Here is a 25,181-nt window from a genome sequence, read left to right on the forward strand (position 1 = left end):
TCTTTCTTGCCTATAGCATAAGCCTCTCTGGAAAAGAAAGGAAGTTTAATGAAGTCTGCTTTGTTTACAAAAAGGCAGGAGAGAACTTTAATATACTGATAAAGTTCCAAACACACACACACACAAACACACACACATTCGTGTCTAACAGGAGACGGTGAAATTGACAAGACTGGGTACACAGCGGATTAAACCGTAAAAGAATAACACTCACTGTGATGAGTAAAAACCTTAATGCAGGGGGGGTCGAATCTGACATAAAAGAGACCTTGTTGGGCCGGGCCATGTGTGTCATAAAATGTAGTGCCAGGTAGCGGAGATATAAACTTTATAAAGGACACACACCAAGGGTTTTTTTTTACTTAAAATAAAAACATGCTTAAAACATTAGCGTTCTTGCAATATTTTGTTTATTTAACAGTGTCTGATAACTGATATCTCTTGCTCTGAATTCTTGCATCAAAATGTCTGTGCTGTTGCAATCTTGAGTATACTGTTCAGGAGTGTGTATCTGTAAGCTGCAAACCTACGATGACGCAGCAGAAGTGGAAGAAGAAGCAGAAGACAGCCAGTTCCACTGCGGGCCTGATAGAAGCCCTCTGGGGGCCTGATTTGGCCCCCGGGCTGCATGTTTGACACCCCTGCTTTAATGTATTCTGCCCAAAGTTATACATGTATCCAATACACATAGTGCATTAACAATCCTAATTTCCCAGATTTTCACCATATATCTGAGGATCTTGCAACGATATAACTTATTTTCTAACTGTAATCCTTGACAGCAATAAATATATATGGGGTATCTTTACTATTCAGTATTCTAATACACTGTGGTTACTCTCTATTAAATTGTATAGTCTTTTTGAGAATGAATTCTCACTAACAATAAATTCTGAGATGTAATACTTCAACGTGCCACAGCTGTGTACAGCTGTTATCACCGACGAGGATTTCAGTCAGAAAATTATATAGTTGCAAGATCCTCAGACATATGGTGAAAATCTGGAAAATTAGAATTTTGAATGCAATATATGTATTGGGTATAACTTTTGGCAGAATTCATTAAGGTTTTTACTCATCACGGTAACATGAGACGATAGCTTGGAACTGTGTCTCCAGCAACCTGGCCCAAATCCATTAACAAGTTCAGTTTCGAATGTCAGTCCTTGCCCTTTTTCAGATGGGCTTTTACGAACGCTTCCATTAAGCAAAGGAAACGGATTCAGACGGGTGCCACTCAGTGATCCCTCTAAGTTGAGTTAGTGTGAGCTAGCTCACAGTTTTTTAGCCTCTGGCTCGCACATCTTTGTGTCTTAGCTCAGGAAGGGAGGGCTCCAGAGCAAACTAATTTATGCAGTAGCCAAATGGCTCGCTCACAACTTTAATGCCAGTAGCTCAGAGAGTAGAATTTTTGCTCACGAGACTCCACAGCTTAGAGGGAATATTGGTGCCACTGTTTTGGGGACTGCCGAAATTCTAAAGACAGTCAAGGTTGAAAAGGCAGGCCTAAGAACACCAGGAAAATCTTCTGGACCAGACACCAGTGAGGGTCCATCTAGTCTAGCCTCCTGTCTCACACCGTGGCAAACCTGTTACCTGGCAGAGCCAACAAACAGGCCATGGGGCCTGGTGTCCTCCTGATACTGCTGCCTGGCACTGGATGTTTCGGGGCCGACGGCCTCTGGATATGGAAGCCCCTTTTACTCGTTGTGGCTACTCGCCAACACGGACCTGTCCGGCCCCCTTTTAAAACTGCCTGCGCTCACGGCCCCTCACTACTTCCCAGGCAGTGAAACACTCCAATTGATCACATGCTGGGTGAAGAAGTGCTTCCTTTGTCTCTCCTGTACCCATCACCCCAGCCACTTCATTGGGTGCTCTTGCCCCCCCCCCCCAGTCCAAGCTTTCTGGGAGGGGGAGGGAATGCTCCTCTTCGTCAGACCCCCAACCTTCAGGGCTCCGGGCGAGATCACCCTTTTTGCCTCCACAAGGACGGGGAACACTCACGCGTCGATCGTCGGGATGGCGTATTTCCCCGTGTTGGTCAGCATGGCGCCCTTGGTGGTCGGGTCCTGCACCTCCATCATGAAGCTCCGAGGGATCCCCGTGCTCTTTTTGATCCTGGGGACAGACTCAAAGCTCTTGTCCTGCGGAAGCAAGAGAACCCCAAAATCACTCAACTCTTCTCAATCATCCCGCTAAGAGACTATTTCTACAGCTCCTCTAAGCGACGCCCAATTTTAGGGTGTTTTTCCCCCCTTTTCCCCTTGCACATTCAAAGAGCATCGCTTGGGGTCCCGTTTGAATACAAAAACGACTTCGTGCCCCTGACACCCTTTGCAACTCTGTTTAAAAGGGCCATTGGAGTCAGTCACCTCTTGTGGCTGGGGGAAACGGAAAACACGGCTGGGCTCTCTCGGCTCTTGGAATGCAACTGCCGAGAGTGACAATGAGGCCAGCTACCATTAAAGCTCCCCTCCTCTCCAGGTGCACCACTAATCCTTGCAGTCACCAGGCCCTAGATTAACACTCAGCAATGGTCATCCCTAGCAGCCCCTTCTTCCCATAGCTGGCCAAATGGGTCAGCCGCCCTCCACTCCTCTGGAGGAGACTAAAGATATTTAGGCACTTGTGAAACAAACAGTCCCCTTCCATCCTACCCAAAGAAGAAGAGAAGGTTTGATTTATAACCCGCCCTTCACTACCCAAAGGAGTCTCAGAGCGGCTTACAACCCCTTTCCCTTCCCCTCCCCACAACAGACACCCTGTCAGCAGTGTTCCCTCTAAGCTGAGTTAGTGTGAGCTAGCTCAGTTTTTTAGCCTCCGGCTCACACATTTTTGTCTTAGCTCAGGGAGGATGGCTCCCAGAGCAAACTAATTTATGCAGCAGACAAATTGCTCGCTCACAACTTTAATGTCAATAGCTCACAAAGTAGAATTTCTGCTCACAAGACTCCACAGCATGGAGGGAACATTGCTCAGGTAGGTGGGGCTGAGACAGCTCTTTCACGGACTACTTCTGAAAGAACAGCTCTGAGAGAACTTGTGACTGACCCAAGGTCACACCAGCAGCTGCACATGGAGGAGAGGTAAATCAAACCCGGTTCTCCCAGATTAGAGTCCGCTGCTCTTAACCACTACACCGAACCCAAGAAGTCAAGGAAGGCAACTTTGCCACTCTCACTAGCTGCCGCCCTTCAGGAAGACAGCTAGAAGTCAAGAGGCACAGACTACTCTGACAGGCAAGCTACACAACGCCAGAGTCCCACTCCAGCACCTTACCCCATTGGTTGGGCAGTTCTTTATATAGTGGCCAGGTTTCCCACAGCGGAAGCAAGTATAGGTGGGTGGAGGCGGACCCAGAGGCTTCTTCATGTAACTGAAAAGGGTGCAAGGAGAGAAGCGTGTGCCTTTATCATTTGCTCTTGGGAGTTTTTCTTAATAAGAAAAAAAAAGCATGAAAACACATCTGTAAATCGATCCTTATGTTTTGGCGTGTGAAAGGAAGGACAACTTACTTGATTGGATCATATTCGTGGCCAGACTGTGACATCATAGCTTTAATTTTATCCTCCTCGGAAGCATTGGCTTCAGCCAGATTGGCGGTCTGTTCAATAGGCAATCATGTGACACACACATTAGAAACACATTTAAGTCCACCCAGTCAAAGACAAACACCGCTCATCCAATCCTGTAAAGAGCAGCACAAAAGCTAACTGAGGTTGCCTCAAAAAAAAACAGCTCGTTAATATATCAGATTGTCCTGAAGATGTTCCAGGGAGTCCTTATGCCATTACATGATGTTTGTGTGCCTAAGTTGTAAAGTGTGTGTGTGGGTGGGGGGGGGGGGGGGAGAAACACCTTTGCTAGGGCATGCTAGCCCTTAGGCTCAGTTTGTACCTTCGGTGAAGGCCTGTGTAACGGCTCCAGTTCCCTGTGGCAAATTACGTGGTCTGGAGTCAAATGTTTTACATGATTTGCCTTCTGCAGTACCTTCAGGTTAAAAGCCCCTGAAAAGTTAAGGCTCCGTGTTCTGCGCAGAAGTGATGCGGTCCGCTACTGCCTCTGTTTGAAAGACAGTGAGATGTACTCTTTGTGCTTCGAGGGCAGAGTCATCCTGAAAAGTGAAGCCTGTGAAACTCTGCCACTTTTAAGAACTTGGGAAATGAGTTCTCGCTCGCCTTTCAGATGCCTCTATAAAGAGAAAGCACGGAGGACCAGCTAGAGTGGCACAACCAATCCACATTTTGCTAAACAGAAGAGGAGGCGGCACCCAGTGTTTTGGGCATGCAGTTTTCAGGATGACTGCCCATTTGAGATGCAGGTGTGATCCTCCTGTGTGGAGCTAACTGTTCCAGAACTCTGGCACCTGCTGAGCTAGTCCATTATCTACTAGCACAGATACAAGCAGGGTCTAAGGGGCTGGGGTCCTAACTCCTCGGAGATTCAAGCACCTAACATTCAGATCAGCCACACAGGTAACTTATACATTCATCCACAAAAGCAACCAGCTAGTTTCAACATTTTATTAAACAGTTGGTTGAAATACATCATTTTTTTTTTCTTAACAATCCAGATCGAACAACTATGAAAGAAAATCATTCACATTTACACAACGCTAATTTTACAAATAATGTTGCTAATTTGTTTGAACCCAAACAGGTTTTACAGAGCACATCCAATAGCACAAAACATTAGTAGGAATAGACCAAAATTCAAATATGGCATTTAAAATACACAATCGGAGTAAAACAGAAAACTGTTAAAGACGTCGCCTCTATGCAAAGGCATTCTGCATTGAAGAGGTTAAAGTGAGTAACAGTTTTGAACTGCTTTATATGACAAGGAGTCTCCATGTGTCAGAAATACTTAGGTTATCTCTAAAAACTGTACACCCCTCTGACATTTCTTTTTTTCACATCTCAAGAAAAATAAAGTTGACATGAGCTTACAGAACTGAGGACAAATTTAAGGACAGCACTAATGGAAACCAAACTTTAGGTAAAACTGTGGTTGACAGATTCCATACTTGCCAGGTGCGTGTCAAATTTCTCGACTTAGCTAGAAAAATCAGGGCTCTCTTTAAAAAACAAAAAACAAACCAACCCTCCCCGTCTTTATTCACACACCAAAGTAGTACTGGGGGTCAGGACTGCTCCTAATGATGTGGATGTTTAACAAGCAGCTGTTTTAGGTGGATGACAAGAGTTATCACTAGTGCTTTCCCCGACAAAAGTTACACATTATTGAGCAGAAAAAGGTAAGCAGTTTCATAGCAAAAACATGGCATATACAACAGTTTCAAAAGGTCACATGTGCCCATATGCCACACACTCACAGACATTGGTATATTCCTATAAACAGTCATATACATTTACACAGTCTGTGTTCAAACAAATTAGTTGCATAGCTGTTGCCCACTGCATATGCTACAAGGGTACAACTTATCAAATTATTATTATCCGCGAAATTATTATTATTGCTCTACTACGGGCTTTGAGTGCAGACGCCACCAACCACCATGCCAAGTGTCCATGTGACAGGGAAAATACTTCTATTTTGGCTGTTGCACCGAAAGAAATCCTAGGAGTCCATAAAATAGCCAAAATATTACAATTCTTCTTTAAAATTGTGTTATTTTTCCACAGCAAAATTAACGGAATGTATGAAAAACGATAACACAGCTTCAGAAGTGCTTCTTCTTTGTGTCTTGAGGATGAACACAACTGCAACATTATGTTGAGGCTGATAAGGGACTCCCCTTCTATCTCCCCATACTGGGAACTACTCTTTACAGGATAGTTTGCAATAAATACACACAATCGGCAATGTTTCGGTTCAGTACTTTTGCACGCAAAATAAATAATCATGTTCCGCACCAATGACAAAAGGTAAACCAGATACCGATCACAGCATTAAAAAAAACTTTAAAAATGCCAAGCAAGCAACGATTCAATTGGCTATTATTTGACAAGAATATATATGTATATATACCTTTGTAAGCTGGGCCAGAGAAATAGATGCAGAAGAGTCATCAATCTGTTCATAAAAAATTAAACACACATTCAAGTTCCACAATCAAAACACAGCAACATATTCAGCTCTACTGAGGCTTTAACATTTAGCTTGGGTTTTATGCTCTACAGAGAGGCATTTTTCAGAGTACTGCACCTCTCTGGACAAAAGACACCTGTGGTGGTTCAGAGCACTGAGAGACAGAGTATTTAGTTCTACGTACAAAAAGCTAGAAAACCCAATTCACTCAATGGAGTCAACTCACTGTGATTTTACATTCAGTGACCAGCATAACTAGCTGGTTTTTTAAAAATTAAACTGCTTAAAAAGTAAATGTAAAGGTTCCCTTGCTCGAAAGCCAGTTGAATCCGACTCTAGGGTTGCAGTGCTCATCTCCGTTTCAAAGCCGAAGAGCCAGCGCTGTCCAAAGACATTTCCGTGGTCATGTGGCCGGCATGACTAAACACCAAGGCACACGGAACGCTGTTACCTTCCCACTGAAGTGGTACCTATTGATCTACTTGCAATTTCTTGCTTTCGAACTGCTAGGTTGGCAGGAGCTGGAACTAGAGACGGGTGCTCACTCGGCTCTCGAACTGCTGAACTACCGACCTTCCACAGCCTGCAGTTCAGAGTCTTAACCACTTGAGCCAACTTGAGTAAACTGCTTACTTAACGGAGAAAACCCTTTATTCTTTTCGTATAAGGCACTCTGAGAAGATTTCTCAAAATATTTACACCAAACATAGGAAAGCGTCTTTCCATAAGCAAACATTTTCTTTGATTTAGAACAATGTTGGGAAATTTCAGCAAACTGTAGGCTTTGGAAAACGGTAAACAAGGTTCTGAAAATAAATGTAAAGATGCTGATTTCTGTGACCAGAAATACAGGAAAACTTTGACATTATGTGTGGAGAATGAAATATTTGCATTTCTTCAGACTGATGTCTTTAAGGGAACTGAGCAATGGACTCGATAAAAATAACTATTGTGGGATTTATGATCTCGAAGACTTGATCACGCCTAAAGTAGGACTAGACCCTTTTCTAATTCCTAGAGGCTACCCAAATGGGTTTTTTTAGGGGGTGGAAGAATATTTTTCAGCCAAGGCTACACTGCAGGTTTAATCTAGTTCAATAACGTGGACCTGTCCTAGCAAGTCATTGGATGAACTGCAGTTTCGTGACAGTCTAAAGAAGCTTTCATGAAACCTGGAATCTCTAGGATTCCTTTGGCAACGGCCCGATAGCCAAGCTGGACTGACTGACGGGGCAGGTTACACCATGCCTTCCGCTGTCTTCAGGGCTGACTCTTGAATCAGCAGAGACAGAAGACAACTGTGGGGCAAGTCAAAGATCCCCCGTCTCAGAATCAAACCCACTAACAAAGATTCCTCAGAAAAGCAGACATTTTGTTCCCGTGGTATAACATCTTTGGGGGGGGGGGGGAGGCACCAGCACTGGGCCCTAGCCGCTCCCAAGCCTGGCCTCATCTTTTCAGAAGCTGGCCTCAGGAAGCAACTCCCCAACTAGGTTTTAAGACCACAAGTTGTACCCCGACAGGGACTGATCGCATGGAAAACTATCAGCAGCAATGATGCAGACCACGAGCTTTCCGGGGGCTTTCAGGTGCACAGCTACCAAACAAGGCCTGAGAATAAGAAAAACGGACTGATGTTTAGGCTGAGAAACAAAAAGACGGCCTCTCTGCTGTAATGTAAAGACGTGATTGAAACCCATACTCCCATTCTGTTCTCCCTACAGAGTTTTGCTTGTGGTGCTCGGGACTAGCGGGAAAGCCTGTCTGCGGGAAAGATACCAGGCCTCTGCGGATTGAGAGAGCCGGACAGAGCCGAGGTGGCCTCTGCCGGGCTGAGGGAGGAGGAGCGGCTCCTCTCCCCGGCCACCCAGGTCAGCAGAAACAAGGTTTACGCTTATTCGAGTGGCATCCCTGAGCGCAGCCCCTGTAACTTCCCCCACATGAATGAACGAACAACTGCAATGCAGAGGCTGGTGGGAAAACCGGGGGACAGCCCCGTGGCAAAGAAGACAGGCTGCCAGCCCCTACTAAGCAGAAGCCGTACCCATCGCCCATCGCCCGAGCACCTGCAGGGGAGACGCTCTCCCCTCCGTGCGTATCCACCCATGGCAAAGAGGGCTATTCCACGAGAACTGGGCAGCCAGTCTTTCTTGCCAGACGGCCAACCCACGCCTCCCCCCATCTGACACCTAAGACGGTGGCTGCGTCATTCCTGGCAAGTCTCATGGGGAGCAAAGTGAGCCCCAGGTAGCTGCCAGCCCCTCAGGGACTTGCTTCAAAATCCCGTCCTGTGTGCTGAGCAAGACGGGCACCCAGGTGTGCCACTGTCTGGCATGTGTGCCAGGGGTTACCTGCACAAAAAGGGGGTTTTTTTGGGGGAGGCGTCCCTCATTATCTCATCACATGGAAGCATTTCAGGGGGAAACCAAGCTAGAATGTGTCCAGTACTTTCTCAAGGCAAACCTGAGAGACCCCCCCACTCCCTGCAACTTAAGTCTTTCTTAACTGTACACAGATACTTTATTGGGGGTTTTTGTTGTTGTTAAGAGCCAGGCAGTCGTTTGAGAAAACACGTTAAGAATGTAAAAAATATATATCAATAAATCAAAAGAGCCTTTTCCCGAAAGGAGACTGTATGTTTGATGTCAAAGGTCACTCCTTTTTATGTGTGGCAAGGACCGCTCAGCTGCCGCTTCGAGTTAAAGATGGGCCCAGCGGTCCCGTCTTCTCCTGCTACAATTACAAGCAAGCACCTACAAGCTTCCTTTAAAAAGGGGGAGGGGGCGGTTATCACTGACATCCTGGGAGGCCTCTGGCCTGCTACTTTAGACCCTTCTGTTCAATTTTTGCTGGCTGGCCTTTGAACATTTCTGCTTCTTCCGAGATTCCTGCTAGACCCTAATCCGGGCACCTCAACCATCACCTACTCATCCACACGTCCCCAGTTCTGCAAAAAGCTAGAGGGAATCAGCTTTGAATTTCTAGCAGCCTTGAGTATTAGGCCACTGGGGTCCCCCCACCCAGGAGTGGCTCAAGAGACTCGACTGTGGGGGGAGATGCTTGCATCCGTGTGCCACACGTGCTTCCGAGTGGACAGACCGGAGGGGAAACCACCCTTGCCTCTACAGTATTGCCTGCAGAAAAGAGACATCTAGCCAGCCCGCGTTTAAGGGGTCTGCATGTGTGGCACAGGGATACTGCACTGGGAGCTCTTCCCTTGGGAATTGCACACCAGGAGCGGGAACTGTCCAAGGACCTGAATAACTCCCTGGGAAGTGAATTTCCACATTCCAGTCCCTGAGCTTTTAAGCTACCCCTACCTGTCACTTCACGTCTGGGCAAGGAAGGTTTAGCTTCAGGCCCAAAGCAGAGGAGCGCGGCTATCGCTGTGGCTGAGCAGTGTCCGAACAAGGGGCTCCAGATCACAGGAGAAGAGTGGGAGTCAAGCCAAACCAAGACGGGGGTGGGGCTTAGTAGCCAGCCAACACCGGGGGCTCATATCCAGCTCTTCCCCTCTCCTTTATGTGCTTGAGGACCTCCTCCTTCCACTCTGCCCTGGACTGTGAAACAGGCAAGAACAGCATGAGTCTCTCAAAGGAAGCATCAACAGGGACCAGCACGGGAGCGCACAGACTTTGCCTGCTTCACAGCTCAGAGCAACACGATTCACAAGAGAGTGGAGGAAAGGGGATCTGTGCATTGCTGGGCATCCAGCGTTGCCAGAGTGCTAGGGATCTACCGACAATGCTAGTTGTCTCTGTGGGATCCAGGAATCCTCACAGAAAGATGTCGCTCACTGGGTAATGAAGAGAACAGGGCTTGCCCCAAACCACAGAAATGCTATTCCAAGGAAATGGAGATCTTCTACAGTTGCACCCAAAAGGTGTGGAACCGGCGGATCTCCTTAAACTATATGACCGGAGGACTCTGCAGGATTCTAGCATTTCCTTCAGAGAGCAACTAACACAACTTGGTCTCGGGCTTCCAGAGACCGATAGCTTGTGATCTTAGTGTCTTTTGGTCTCCCCACCCCCCACCCCGCCAACCAGGAAGAAGAGAAGAGATTGGATTTATACCCCGCCCTTCACTACCCAAAGGAGTCTCAGAGCGGCTTACAAACTCCTTTCCCTTCCACAACAGACACCCTGTGAGGTAGGTAGGGCTGACAGAGCTCTGACAGAAACTGCTCTTTTTCAAGAACAGCTGTGCCAGAACTATGGCTTGCCCAAGATCATCCAGCAGGTGCAAGTGGAGGAGGCCGTGGGGAATCAAACCTGGTTCTCCCAGGTTAGAGTCCGCGCACTTAACCACTACACCAAACTGAATTTCCTACAGCAACCAGAGGCTTCACGTGCCCAAACGGAAGAGAAAGAATTTTCTTCTGTTTCTCAGTTGACGTGGGATTCTGGGTGAGTCAGCGTTAACAGAGTTTACTTCGTGGCTTAACTTCCAGCTAAGCGGCGTCTCCTAGCTTTAAAGCGGGTTTGAAACAGCCCCCAGCAGCTCCTTGAAACAGGTCGGAGTTGCCTCCAGACGATGCAACAAGCCCTTTCCTCCCCCTGAGCATAAATCACCGTGTCGCTGACACAGGGCAGTGGGCGGGGCAAGTCAAGGTCTTTGTGGCCTACTTTAGAGGAACAGTTTTAAAGAGAAGAGTTGATCACTACGAAACAGCTACTCAAATGTACAAGAGACATGCCAGGGAAACACACAGTTCTAAATTAATGTTAAACTTTATTTGTGAACACTGCGTTTGTGCTTATACACACACTATAAAAGAGGATTACTCATAAGATTAAAAAAAATTAGATCAGAGTGTTGTTTACACAATTGCATTACATTAACTAGTGAGTTAACGGGGTGACTGTAATCCGTCTTGAGAGACACATACGACTAAGGAGATCTATCAGTTCAGCATTTCTTAAGGCCACAATGAAGGGTGCACATTTTTCACCTTAACAACATTGTCACTGGTCACAAAGGTCACCCAGTGCTTTTAAACGCTAGGACACTACTTGTTCCGTTCACGGAAATGAGTAAACAAGCTGCACTTAAGCAAACAGGACTCACCAAGTGGCACTTCTAAATAGGACTAAGGGCTCGTTTGTGGTATTTTAACAGACAATAATCATTCAAAGCAGAAAGTTAAGATAAAGTGCGAATAAGTTATTACAAACTGAAAATAAGCAACCTGGAGTGAAAAACAGCACTCTTCCTGTTCAACTGTACATAAACGGTGTCTAACAGAAGGATTTGCTAAGATCATTCTGCTCAAGAAGCTATCCAGGGACCAAATAAAATGAAGGAATCGGACCAGTGGGGAGTTATTCTCAACTGGATTTGTTGTTTCTCAAGTGCAGGAAGGACAAAAGGCTGGGAAATGCATGTTGCGTATGTCGTATGTTGGTTACAGTGACCTACAGCTTAAACAATGCGTTTGCTGACAGAAAAAATGGAAGCAAACGCAGGAATAGAAGTTCTTGTTCTAGAGGACAGTCTCATGGAAATCATTTATTCATTCCAGTTTACAGCCCTTGATGTTTTCACACACTTCTGAACCAGATGTCAATAGAAAAACACTTAAGTTTAAGCAATAAGGTGGCTTTCGATAATGCTTTCAAAAACCATTCAGGGAAGTGCTAAAAACAAAGGCTATGTGGTACATTGCAATAGCGGCAAAAAAAGATAACACTCCATTTTTTTTTTATTTCAAGAAAACAAAAAGCACACAACAACCTATACAAACATACAGCTACTAACTAGAGACACACAGATGTAGAACAAGGCATTGCAGTCAGCAGCGCAAACCTTAGAACTTACATGATCTGTAAATGATCATACATGATCTGTACAACACAGAGTCATACAGGAAATAATCTAGCATTCAATATGCAATACAGTTGTGTCACTTGGCACAAGTGTCAATATTCACATTAATGTTATCTGCATTGCTGATTTTACTAGACTGAAACAAAATACATTGTATTTTACAAAATAAGTGGATTTCTGCAGGAAATCAAGGTGAATTAATACTTAGAAAGGTAGTTTATTGCTTTGTTATTGCTTTAAATTAAGTAGAATGTGTAGAGGGGAAAAAAGTGTGAGATTGTGTTTTTACATACTGCTTTTGAAGTTCCACTCACGGGATCAGTTCGACTTCTAAAAAGGGAAAATAAAGGTCGTCAGAAAAACAGCAACTGCACGGTGCACAAAATAGAGAAAGCCGCCACCGTGAAAACAGTGCATACACACTTGGAATAAAAAGCCTTAGATAACCACCCCTGAAAAAGCTGAAGTTACAGAGGCCCAGATCCCATAGATTCAGAGTACGAAGCTTCTGTGACTCTCGACTAAACCATTAAACGAGGTTGAAACAGGCATATGTTTAAATCTCCCAATACCACAAACAAGCTGGCCCACTTCACTAGGAAACCCTGGTGGTATAGACTAGAGGACTAGAGGAAGGAGGAGTCCAAAAACAAATAGAAAATCACCTGAGAGGAGTTTCTAGAGCTCTGTGACACTTACGAGTTCTGTGACAAAGAAAGAGAGGCCTCACTTACTCCAGTTCAGTTCACAGACTGCTGATTTATTACCATTTCGGAGAGTCCTATCAGTGGATGCTGGAGCCACCCTCAACTTGCTAACGCTAGAGGGGTGGTCCCAGCTAGAAGCCATAAAGTGTGAAGTGTTACATGATGGATAGGTAGTGGAGGATGTGGGCGGGGGTCCAGAGAGGATGCTCTGGGCAAACAGCATGCTCGGTATTGCATGCAGAAGCAGCAGGTCTGCACAAGAGACCTGCACCTTGCATGAAGTCTGCTGGACAGCCTGGGAAAAGTGCCATTTATTGCACTGCTGCGCTGCCGCAGCACCCGAGGCCTTGTGCAACACTTGCCAGTGAGAACGCACTGGTCACCAGGGCTGGAACAACTGAACGCCACCAGCTCACCCAAACTGGTCAGCAGCTTAATTTGGTAAGCGACTCAAGTAAAAAGATGCTGCCTGAAAAAGAAGACTCTAAATTCCAGTTCTTGATGTTTGTACTGTAGGATGATGTCTGTCGTGGACTTCTTGCCTCTCAGGGGACAACAGCGAGGGGCAATACCCCCGGCTACATCAATTCAAATGAAAAGGCAGGCTTTTGGTCTTCTCACTTGAGCCCTTGCAGTCTTTGACAGAATACACACACACACACCCCGAGTGGGATGGCACACACTATACACTGGCAACAGCCTCACTCTTATGGGGGACCTGTACAGAGGAAAACAACTGTCCTTTGCACCACAGAATATCACAGGGATTTTACTGGCCAGAAAATAACGTTTTTGCAGGATGAATTCTTGTCAAGTTTCAGTCTACACAGATACATAAGGCCTTCACAGGCAAAAATCACCTGCGCTCTCCCCCCATGAGTTTAAAACAAGGTAGTGTTCGCACTCAGAACACCACATCCTGCAGTGAGGGCCACATGTTGCTCATGAACACACACCCACAGAACGAATGCACAGGTCAGTTGTCTTACACAGAGCCAGGATACTGGCACGCCCAGCTCAGTGCCGTATTTCTGGCTGGCTGCAGCTCCCCAAGAATTCTGGCTGAAAGACCTAGATTCGAGTTCCACAGCACCTTAGAGATCAACAAGATTTTGGGGTCTCCCTTCGTCAGGCAACTGACCCTCGAAAACTCAATACTCCAAGAAGTCTTTTGAGCCCTCCTGGACTCAAATCCAGCTGTTCTGCTGCAGACCAACACAAGTAGCCTCTGAAACTGGCTGGAAAAGGCCTTTTCCCAACAGAGTATCCCAGATCCTTTAACAGGAATGGCGGAAGATTCAACCTGGGACCTTCGGCCCACAAAGCATGACCTCCACTGAGCCCGGGGCCCCTCTCCTGTACATCCATCGTCTGCAAGTGTGTGTTCCACTCAGTATCGACAATGGGGCCAGTTCCTTTATACAAAATCCACACCACTAATAGCTGAGAGATTAACTAGGAACAAATAAGTATGGGACTCTGATAAATGCCTCCTTGAAAGAGGGGTTAAAGCCTATTCCTAACAGCAGAATCAGAAAGCTGCCTTATTCGAGTTCCATAATGTTTTTGCCCAGCTCTCTGGTCATGTCAACGGGACAGATTTCTGATGGGCCAGGATCTCCTGCTCATACCTGTTATGTAACTTGCAGATACAACTGAGTTCTGACAGCAGGAAAATAGGATGAGAAGCTTCCATCTCTGTACACAGCAGGAGCCTGGTCTCTCCAATGAAACCCACTCCTTTCTGACCACAATGTGTGTAATTAAATTTCAAAGCTGCCTAATCTCCAGCAGCCTGAAGATAATTGCCGTTTGCAATTAGCACAATACCTAATACCGGACTGAAACCCAAACAGGGGCTGAAAATCCAAGCTTAAGCGCTGCTCTTTAAAGCCAACCTGAACAGAAAATTAAATCACTTTGAGATTTTTCGGGGATCAGGATTTCTGGTCGGGATTGCTTGCTCCATTCCAGGATCGCAAGGATTAATGGTAGAAAGGGGAGGATAAGAAGAGAGGAAGAAGAGGAAGAGAAGGAATTGGGTTTGTACCCCGCCCTTCACTACCCTAAGGAGTCTCAGAGCGTCTTACAAACTCCTTTCCCTTCTCCTCCCCACAATAGACTCCCTGGGAGGTAGGTGGGGCTGTGAGAGCTCTGACAGAAACTGCTCTTTTTTCAAGGACCACTCTGACAGAACTACAGCTTGTCCAAGGTCATCCAGCAGAGGCAAGTGGAGGAGGAGTGGGGGAATCAAACCCGGTTCTCCCAGATTAGAGTCCACGCCAGTGTTCCCTCAAAGCTGTTCGTGTGAGCCTCTGGCTCACCCATTTTTGTCTTGGCTCAGGAAGGATGGCTCCAGAGCAAACTAATTTGTGTAGTGGCAAATCGCTCGCTCACTACTTTAATGCCAGTAGCTCACCAAGTAGAATTTTTGCTCACATGACTCCACAGCTTAGAGGGAACATTGCCACGCACTTAACCACTACACCAAACTGGCTCTGCTTTTAGGGAGCCAGGTACAGTACAACACACACACACAAAAAACCCAGTTCACCAGAAATTCCGAATAATTTCTAATCCTTCATTAGGTTTAAAGTTTCTATTCTGCATCTTGACCTACATGCCCTCAAAGCAACGAATCACAGAAAAATGACAACAGAATTGAGTATCAAGTGGGGGTGGGAGGAGATATCTCACAAAGGGTTTATGCTCTTGGCCTCCCCACAGGGAATTGACACGTTAGTCGGTCAATTCCTGCCATGAAGAGCAGCTTAGTCAGGGTAAGAATAGATTTGCTACAGATTCAAAGGGAGAATCAGCGATTTATACCAGCTGCTAGCAATGCCACCCTGGGCAAAACAAGTTTTCACCAATACAACTGTATTTCAAGTGTCGCTTACATCACTATGCTACTAATCAAACACCCTCTTTCCAACTACAATTAGATCTCTGGAAGTGGCTGTGATTCAGTGATAAAGAAGCAGCCCCCAGATGCTCGTCCTTAAAAAGAAAAAGCCAGATAACTTACATGACATAAGTTTTGCTCGTGGATTTCACTCCGCCAATGGGAATTCTTCTGACAATAACAGACGAGTTCTTGGGAATCAGGGCATTGTCATCCGTATATTCTGGAGGCGGGGGAGAGAGAGAGAAACCACATTAAAAGGAGCCAAGGTGGAATTTCTCCTACTCTTTCACTTACTCCAGAGCCCCATCGACAGTTTGCTCCATTGTCACCAAGGCAGCTATTGGTGCAAGCTGAAGTTGATTTCCTGGATCTTTATATAATGTTTTCCTGGATCTTTATATGTAAATAATGAAGTTTTAGTACAAAAGCTATTTAAAACATGAAATATAGCCTGAAACCCTCTACAAGTGGAAACAATGATGACTGTTTGTTTTATGGCTTGTTGACAAAGAGACAGGCATTTCCTGATAACAATCCCTGCATTTTACTTTACTGAACTAGTTTACTGGCGGACAATCATTCCGGAATAAAAATTTCATAGGATACCTACTGAAGTAGAGGAAAAAAATTATGCGGGGGAAGGTATTTTTGCAGGTCTGCTGTATGTATAGTGAACAGCCTGACATTTTATATCGCAGCAGGATTTATAATACACATTTCAACTACAACCTCATTTTTTCTGGATGCCTTTAAGGCAGCCTTTTAGGCATAAGAAAAATACACTATTTAACTAGGCTTTGATGTTGTATAGATTCCCCCCCCGCCGCTTTTGTCCGGTGATTGCTTTGTGTTCATTTTGACATTTCTATTTGTGGTGCATTTTCAGACACTGTTGCAGGAAGGACACAAATAAATACTGCAGGGTTTTTTTTTTCCATCGTACCCTGTGGCTGTGTGTGTGATTTGTTTGAATTTGGCTGCTGACTGATGTTATTGATAGCCTTGATGAATTTAATCAGAAGAAAAGATATAAATATTTTAACAAGAACTTTGAATCTACATAAAGATTTCTGCATTTTGTGAAGTGTCCGAGGAACGTGAGGACCGTAACCACTGGGTGACAATTACTGGGAAAAAATTGCTGTCTTTTCTCAGAAAGCTTCCAACTATAACTGTAGCTTCCACTTTAGCCACAAACAAAAAAGCTGATGGTTCTTTCTTTAGTTCCACAGACGCTCACCCTCTGTCCATGTCTGTCCACCATATTTTCCCACTGGTTCCTAAACTGTTTTCCTAGATTAAGCTGTTCAAGATTCTGGTTTTAACATTATGGGCCTTATCTGGTATGACTGTTTATATTCCTATTTTACACTTTTATCTTGTGTATGGAAGACATTTTGAAAGCATTGTTTTTTTTGGGGAGGGGGGTTCATTTGTTTTTAGAAAGAAAGATATAGGCATATATACACACAAAAGGGTTTTCTATTAAACTAACTTCAATACATTAGACACCATGCTAATTCCTAATTATAACTGGATGTTTATGGTTAGAACACAGTCATAATGGTTACTTAAAACTGAACTGAATGGACTGGCACTTCTAAAACTGGTCTTTAAACAGCATCTGTCCATAGGAGGAACGTAGGTTTCCCCATATCAATTGGCCACAATTTAAAAGTAACCTCTTATGGGAGAAATTCTAATAGCTTCAGAAATGACACAACCATAATTAAACTGTAGAACAGAAGCCCTGGGTTCTCTCAGATATCTGAGAATTTCTGATCCAGACAACTTTCTGAATGGCGACACCTGTAAAACTGAAAAATGCTTTGCGGAAAACAGTCCAAATGAGTTTCTTTTAAGAGAGCCCTTGCATTATGTTTTGTTTTACCTTTAGCTTGTTGCTCCAAATAACCTTTGAACAATTGCTGACCTTCTTGTGAACTACAGGCACACTTCTCAAAGTTAATACATGTTAGACTTGTATAGCTGTACCCAGGTTTTAAAACAGGGGTGGCAAACATGCGGCCCAGGGGCTGGATGAGGCCCCCGGAGGGCTTCCATCAGGCCCACAGTGGAACTGGCCGTCTCCTGCTTCCAGTTCTGCTGCTGCTGCTGCATCATAGCTTGCTTTGCCAGACTCTCTCAATCGCTCAGCTATTTCACGTTTTAACCTGGGTCCTAGACTCAGACCTCTGAGCATGAGATTTCTGTGGTGAATGTCAATAAATCAAAAGCAGGTTTGCAGCTCACAGATACACGCTTGAACAGCATACTCAAGATTGCAACAGCACAGACATTCTGATGCAATAATTCAGAACAAGAGGTGTCAGTTATCAGATACTGTTAAATAAACAAAATATTGCAAGAGTGCTAATGTTTTAAGCATGTTTTTATTTTAAGTAAAAAAAAACCCCTTTGTGTTTGTGTCCTTTATAAAGTTTGTATCTCCGCTACCTGGCATTACCTTTTAAGACACACATGGCCTGGCCCAACAAGATCTCATTTATGTCAAATCCTGCCCTCATAACAAATGAGTTCAACACCCCTGTTTTAAAAGGAGGCTTAGGAACTTGGAAAGGCTTGTGAAGCATCTAGATTTCCCCAGGAACGCAATTACATGACCCAGGATGCCTTGGCAGCCCTTTCCTAGTAGCTCATGGCATGAATGAAGTGATGCAAATCCACACGCTCATCACTACTGAAAGGTACAGGACAATGGCAGGAAAGGGCAGCAACCACAGAAAACACCTGCATCTCTTCTCTGCAGGAGAGAAAGCATAATGCAAAACCAAGGTGATGAAAAGGAACAGCACAGACTGCAGGTACTTGGGGTGGATTGCCCTCCTCTCATGTCTGCTAGTGACTAAGAGGCACGGAATGCCATAAGTGCAGGACAAGCTGCTGGAACCCTGTTGACTAACAGGCATTGAACCAATTTCCTGATCTCGTGATGACAAGCCTAACCTATCCTAATGGACAATCTGCCATTTTCCGTGAGGACTGGGCCTTTTTTGCCAGTTACACTGAAGTTCGGCATCTCCCAGACATGTTCTCCTCCAAGGTTATCTCTCTCCACCTAAAAATCTCACCCCAAGTTGTTCAGCCTGTTCGCTGACCTTGAGGCAAAGCCCAAGAAATAAAACTTAGGTGCTCCTTCTCCTACAGTCCCCTCAAGCGCCTCTGAAACACATTGCATAACCAGGCAGGGCAAATCATTTCTGCATCCACCAGAGTTCCACTCCACGGTTTGGTGTCCCAGTCACCAGCAGCTTGTTCTACTAGTGAATGCTGTTTTAGTAAGACACGTGCTCAAAAATGCCAAGCTTGACACAGAGAGTACGCCTGGGTTATACCTCTGAGGATGCCAGTCACAGCTACTGGCAAAACGTCAGATCCTACAATGCCAAGACCACGGCCATACAACCTGGAAAATCTACAATAGCTAATGAACTCGTGAAAACCTTCGACAACATATCACACAAAACAGTCAAATTTGGGGACTGTCAAAACTTCTCCAAGTCATGCCCCGTAAAGCTCAGGAAACTGTTGTTGCCCCAGCTCCGTCATCTGTCATAGGCTGGCCACATAAACAATTATAAGGGAGACAGAGAGATTCAGAGAGTATCTACTACCCTACATGATGATGCACGTACCAGCTGCAAAAATCATAGTAAGAGCCTACCACAACAAGCTCACTCACGCAGAAATCCAGCGCACATGCTGTACCATATAATCAGACATCGGAAAACATGTTCTATGAAATTTTATGCAAGTTCATAAATGAGGAAGCCACCATGGCGATTAGCAACGGCATAACCACTTAAGCGACAGTTGAAAATGTGGTACAGCCGGAAGTTAGGAGACAACACACCTGGGGACAGCTCATGGCTCAGCTATGCAGTTTCCTGCGTTCTTCCTCTGATACATCTCTTAATAAGCACCACGCCAGACGACATTCTGGGTAAATCAGGCCACTGGCCGAGACCATCCGACACAGTGGTTCAGGGCCTAGAAGTGGGTCACCCGCTCACTTGTGACAAAGTAGGCTGTGTGAGGCCAGGAGGGAGGGTAGAACAAAAGGTGCTCAGAGAGGAGGGGATGGTACATCTGGGTTCACCTTGGCATGATAACGTACAAAATGGTACACTAAAGTGGGCCCCAAAAGGGACAATAAGCTTAGAAACGGGTCTTCAGAATATGACTGAGTGACGACTGAGGAGTGACATGATCGAGGTTTATAAGATTATGCATGGGAAAGAGCAGGTAGAGAAAGCGGTACTTTTCTCCCTTTCTCACAATACAAGAACTCATGGGCACTCCATGAAACTGCAGAGCGGTCGGGTTAGAACGGATAGAAGGAAGTACTTCTTCACCCAAAGAGTGATTAACACATGGAATTCACTGCCCCAGGAAGTGGTGGCGGCTACAAGCATGGACGGCTTCAAAAGGGAATTAGATAAGCATATGGAGCAGAGGTCCATCAGTGGCTATTAGCCACAAGGTATAGATAGGGACTCTGGGGCAAGGGATGCTCTGTCATCTTGGTGCTTGGGGGGGTCAACAGTGGGAGGGCTTCTAATGTCCTGGCCCCACTGGTGGACCTCCTGATGGCACTGGTATTTCTGGGCCACTGTGTGACACAGAGTGTTGGACTGGATGGGCCTTTGGCCTGATCCAACATTGGCGTCTCTTATGTTCTTATGACAGCACTTCTGGTTGAGCCGCCCTAAAAGTGGAGAGCTCCAACAGCCCGAGTTGATGAATCTGGACACTTCTCACTCAACTGTGGACAAGTACAAGCCTGGATTCTTTTGCTGAGGCCCTCTGAGCACACAGCCGTCTGGCAACACACCGCGAATGTGAAGCCAAGCCTGGTGACACCTTCATTATTATTAATAACTGTATTCTAACACAAGGTTTTGCGAGTTAGGGCCCACTCCACCACACAAGTAAAAGTGTGCACGTACAATATATATTTCACACTGGAGTTCCTCCTTTGGAAGTAATGGAGACATTCATGTCAGCATCATTGTTTCCTGGGCGGCACCTCTCAGGCCTTCCTGCCTCTCTTGCTCACTCAAGTCAACCAAAGGCACACTTCGTGCATCCAGTCCACAAAAGCTCATGCCACAATAAATCTGTCAGCCTTTGAAGTGACCCAGGACTCTGTGTGCAGACTATAATTACACCTGCAATCGCTTGCTGCAGCCCAAGCAATGACCGTGTCCTGTCAGGAATGAGTGGCGTCCCAATTCACCCCACCCTGGCTGCCATTGTTTTATTCCACTAAACAGAGTAGCAGCACAAGAATTCTGGGTGCCAGTCCAGCACTGCATCAGGAAACCATACCGCAACGGGTTCAAAGGGAAACTTTGTTCCGCTGCTTCTGACCAACACCGCTACCCACCTGATTTAAGGTTCAAGGGTTGTGCCTTGTAAGTTAGAACACCGGCAAGTTGACACTTTATTCAGTCTTTAACTAAACGGGCTCTGTGGGGTCCAATAGATCATAAACGTAATTTTTTGATCTGATGAAGTACACAAAAGCTTATACCCAGAATTACACTTTGTTGGTCTTAAAGGTGTCACTGGACACAAACCTTGTTCTGCTGCTTCAGACCAACATGGCTACCCGCCTTTCATAGAAACTTGTCACCACTGCTGCCATGTGTTTTATTTCCTTCTGTTAGGGGGTTGCAGGTGTTTTTTTTTAAAAAACCAGACATAACATAACACATCACTATCATCTTCCTGCAAAGTGGTCCACATCTGGTTTCAGCCATAAATTCACCAGGCTGTCTTACAAGCCCCACCACACATCACCACTGAAGCCCCAGCCTTTTACCTTCCCAGCCCTCGGGACAGGGGCTCTCTCTTGGGCTTATGTTACTGCCCAGAACACCACGGATTCTGGTGGAGGAAGGAGCCAATGGGACAAATCTGACCCTCCCAACACCACACTATGATCTGAGGCACTGTCCCTGGTGGCTCCAGCTCCTGGGAACAGGCTTCCGGTTACAAGGAAGAACTGCTCTGTTTGTTTTGAGGAGCGTGCAGCCTGCCCTGTCCCAGGGGGGCCTATGGCTGAAATTGCAACTGCTTGTACTGAATACTGACTACTGCTGTGATGTGGTTTCACGTCCATGCTATTATGCATGCATTTGAGTGTGGTCCCTAGGCTGCCCTGGGCCTGTGATGTTTGGGAAAGTTGTTAAGAAAATATTTCAGTAATTAAAGGAATGTCTTTTCAGAGGAATACCCTTGTTAGCTTGTCGCAGCTAAATCAAATAACCCAAAGGCACCAAACAGGTTAAAAAGATAAGCTTTTGTGAGGCAGAGGGATCCCTTCATCAGATGCAGGGCAACATCCCCATGGTATAAGCAACAAGAAAGTAGGAGAGCTTACAAAAAAAAAAAAGAAAAGGCAATTGGAACTGAGTCAACTGTTTTTGGTTATATTATTCCTAAGAGGCCTCTTTTTTATTTTATTTTATTTATTTTGCGATTTATATCCCGCCCTACCCTTACGGCCCAGGGCCTTTGTAACATACCCATCCTCCCACTTTTCTGTTGCTTGTAGCTTTAAATGCATCTCCATGCATCAACAAGTGAAGCAAGCTCTGACTCACAAAAGTTTATTGCTGAAATAAAATTTTGTTATTTCTTTACAGCACTGCTAAACTATTTGATTCAAATGAATACAATGCTAGAGACACCTGTTGTCACCATCATGCCTGAATCTCTTCCCTCTTGCTACAAGAGTCCTTTGGAAAGCCTGGGGCAGAGAACACAACTAGAGCCAATGCAGCGTAGCACAACCAGGCTGGGATTGGGGTTCAAGAACACCCACTTTAACACAGGGTTAGCTAAGTGACCTTGCGCCAGCCTAACCCACATCTGACAAAGATGTGACTCATACAAGTTCACGCCCCACAAAAATTTCATTCATCTCTCAGGTGCTTCAGCCCTGACCTAGACAGCCCAGGTTAGCTCAATCTTGGAAGCCAAGCACAGTTGGCCTGACTTGGCATTTGGATGGGAAATCTCCAAGGAAGTCCAGGGTTGTGACATAGAGGAAACCAGTGGGGAAACACCTCTGAATGTCTCCTGCCCTGTTCGATCTTGGAAGCTAAGTAGGGCCAGCCCTGGTTAGTATTTGGATGGAAGACCACACGCTCCCTCTAAGCTGTGGAGTCTTGTGAGCAAAAATTCTACTTTGTGAGCGACTGGCATTAAAGTTGTGAGCAAGTGACTTGGCTGCTGCATAACTTAGTTTGCTCTGGAGCCATCCTTCCTGAGCGAAGACAAAAATGTGTGAGACAGAGGCTAAAAAACTGTGAGCTAGCTCACACTAAATCAGCTTAGAGGGAACACTGGTGAGCCCACAGCTGCTACAGAGGAAGGCAGCGATAACCCACCTCTGAATGTCTCCTGCCCTGACCTGGGGCTCAGGAAGGATGGCTCCATAGCAAACTAATTTATGCAGCAGCCAAATTGCTGGCTCACAACTTCAATGCCAGTCGCTCACAAAGTAGAATTTTTGCTCACAAGACTCCACAGGTTAGAGGAAGCATTGTGGCCATGACCAGTGTTCCCTCTAAGCTGAGTTAGTGTGAGCTAGCCCAGTTTTTTAGCCTCCAGCTTTTGTCCTAGCTCAAGGAGGATGGCTCCTGAGCAAACTAATTTCTGCAGTAGCCAAATTGCTCACTCACAACTTTAATGTCGGTAGCTCACAAAGTAAAACTGTTGCTCACAAGGCTCCACAATTTAGAGGGAGCATTGGATGGGAGACCATCCAGAAAGCCCAGAGTTGCTATGCAGAGGCAGGCAGTTGGGAAACCCACCTCTGAACGCCTCTTTCCTTTGAAAACCCAACCAGGTCGCCAAAGCCATCTGCGCCTGCAGGGCAAACTAGGCCAACAAGGGTGGCTTCCGGATTCAAATCCAGCCCCTCCCACCCGCAGACCCACCTGGCTACCCTCCTGATAAGCTGATCAAATCATGCCTGGGTAAGGGGCTCTCGCTGTGATTGTGTGTCTTGAAGGCGGGAATTCTTAGGTGCATCAACTGCCGCTGGCCCCCTCGAGGGACCCCAACACCACCAATGCTCCCTCTAAGCTGCGGAGTCTTGTGAGCTAAAATTCTGCTCTGTGAGCTGCTGGCATTAAAGTTGTGAGCAAGCAATTTGGTTGCTTCATCAATAAGTTTGCTCCAGAGCCATCCTTCCTTAGCTAGGACAGAAATGGGTGATCCAGAGGCTAAAAAACTGCGAGCTAGCTCACACTAACTCAGCTTAGAGGGAACACTGCCTGGGACCAATGCTCCCTCTAAGCTGCCGAGTCTCTCGTGAGCAAAAATTCTCCTTAACGTGGTGAGTGAGCGATTGGGCCACTGCATCAATTTAGTTTGCTCTGGAGCCCTCCTTCCTGAGCCAAGACCAAAATGTGTGAGCCAGACGCTAAAAAACTGCAAGCTAGCTCACACTAACTCAGTATAGAGGGAGCACTAGCACACTGCTCCCTCTAAGCTGTGGAGTCTTGGGCACTGTTCCCTCTAAACTGAGCTAGTGTGAGCTAGCTCACAGTTTTTAGCTTCCAGCTCACACATTTTTCTCTTAGCTCAAGGAGGATGGTTCCAGAGCAAACTAATTTATGCAGTAGCCAAATCCCTCACTCACAACTTTAATGCCAGTAGCTCACAAAGTAGAATTTTTGCTACAGACTACAAAGCTTAGAGGGAACATTGTTTGGGAGCAAAAACTTCTACTTTGTGAGCTGCTGGCATTAAAGTTGGGAGCGAGCGATTTGGCTGCTGCATAAATCAGTTTGCTCTGGAGCCCTCCCTTCCTGAGTGTGGACAAAAAAATGCGTGAGCCAGAGGCTAAAAAACTGTGAGCTGGCTCACACCAACTCAGCTTGGAAGCAACGCTGCGCAACCCCCCAATCCGGGGGTATGAACTCAAGAGACAAAAGTTTGTAAAGCTTTAAAGACACTCCCAGCTTCCCCCCACCCCCCAATCCAGCGCCTGAAATGAAGGGGGATGTTCTGGGGACTTCAAACCGCGGGGAGAGACGCCCGCCCGGCCCCCATCTCCCCCAGTAGGGTTGCCAGGTCTGGTTTGGAAAGAGAGGAGGGGCCTCAACGTGGCCCGATGCCACATAGAGGCCACCCTCCAGAGCGGCCGTTTTCCTCCTCAAGGGGAGCTGATCTGTGTCAGCAAGAGATCGGTTGCAGAAGCGGGGGAGATCCCCAGGCCCCGCCTGGAGGTCTGACAACCCCAACGCCCCCGCCCCGCAGCCTCCCCCCCGCCCCGCAGCGCCGCCGCACCTTCCTTGGTCTGGGCGTTGGTGATCTGGAGGTCGCAGTCGGCGGCCTTGAGCTTCTCGCGGCCCATGATCTGGCGCTTGAGGTCGCAGAGCGAGATGTGGAGCCCGTCGAAGGTGACCGTGTCATAGTTGAGCTTCGAGGAGAACTTGTAGTGCACGCACGACATCCTCGCGGCCCGGGACCCCCGCGAGCCCCCCGGCCAGGCCGCGCCCTCGTCCGCCGCCGCCTCACAGGCCGCGCCGACCCGCCATCCGGGGAACGGAAGCCGACGACGAGAAGGACGACTCCCCCGTCAGGCCCGCTAGGCCGCCATCATGGCGGAGGGGAGGGCCCCGGCGCGCGCCTTCGTGCCT

The 25,181-nt window shown here is 46.4% G+C and overlaps 1 protein-coding gene across 1 annotated transcript in view; it reads right to left on the minus strand.

Moving 5' to 3' along the window:
* RBBP6 (retinoblastoma binding protein 6) overlaps window positions 1-25,158 on the minus strand; it is a 38,427-nt gene extending 13,269 nt beyond the window's left edge. Inside the window, exons 1-8 of the mRNA XM_015406395.1 lie at window positions 24,829-25,158; window positions 15,619-15,718; window positions 12,177-12,213; window positions 5,995-6,039; window positions 3,519-3,607; window positions 3,283-3,379; window positions 2,008-2,147; window positions 1-27 (exon numbers count right to left, since the gene is read on the minus strand). Of these exons, the coding sequence (XP_015261881.1) occupies window positions 1-27; window positions 2,008-2,147; window positions 3,283-3,379; window positions 3,519-3,607; window positions 5,995-6,039; window positions 12,177-12,213; window positions 15,619-15,718; window positions 24,829-24,994 (701 nt within the window). The 5' untranslated portion in view covers window positions 24,995-25,158. The remainder of the gene's footprint in view (window positions 28-2,007; window positions 2,148-3,282; window positions 3,380-3,518; window positions 3,608-5,994; window positions 6,040-12,176; window positions 12,214-15,618; window positions 15,719-24,828) is intronic.
* Between the last annotated feature and the right edge of the window lie 23 nt (window positions 25,159-25,181).

The sequence above is a fragment of the Gekko japonicus genome, unplaced genomic scaffold (assembly GCF_001447785.1).
Source record: "Gekko japonicus isolate JY-2015 unplaced genomic scaffold, Gekko_japonicus_V1.1 scaffold2968, whole genome shotgun sequence".
NCBI classification, from domain to species: Eukaryota; Metazoa; Chordata; class Lepidosauria; order Squamata; family Gekkonidae; genus Gekko; species Gekko japonicus.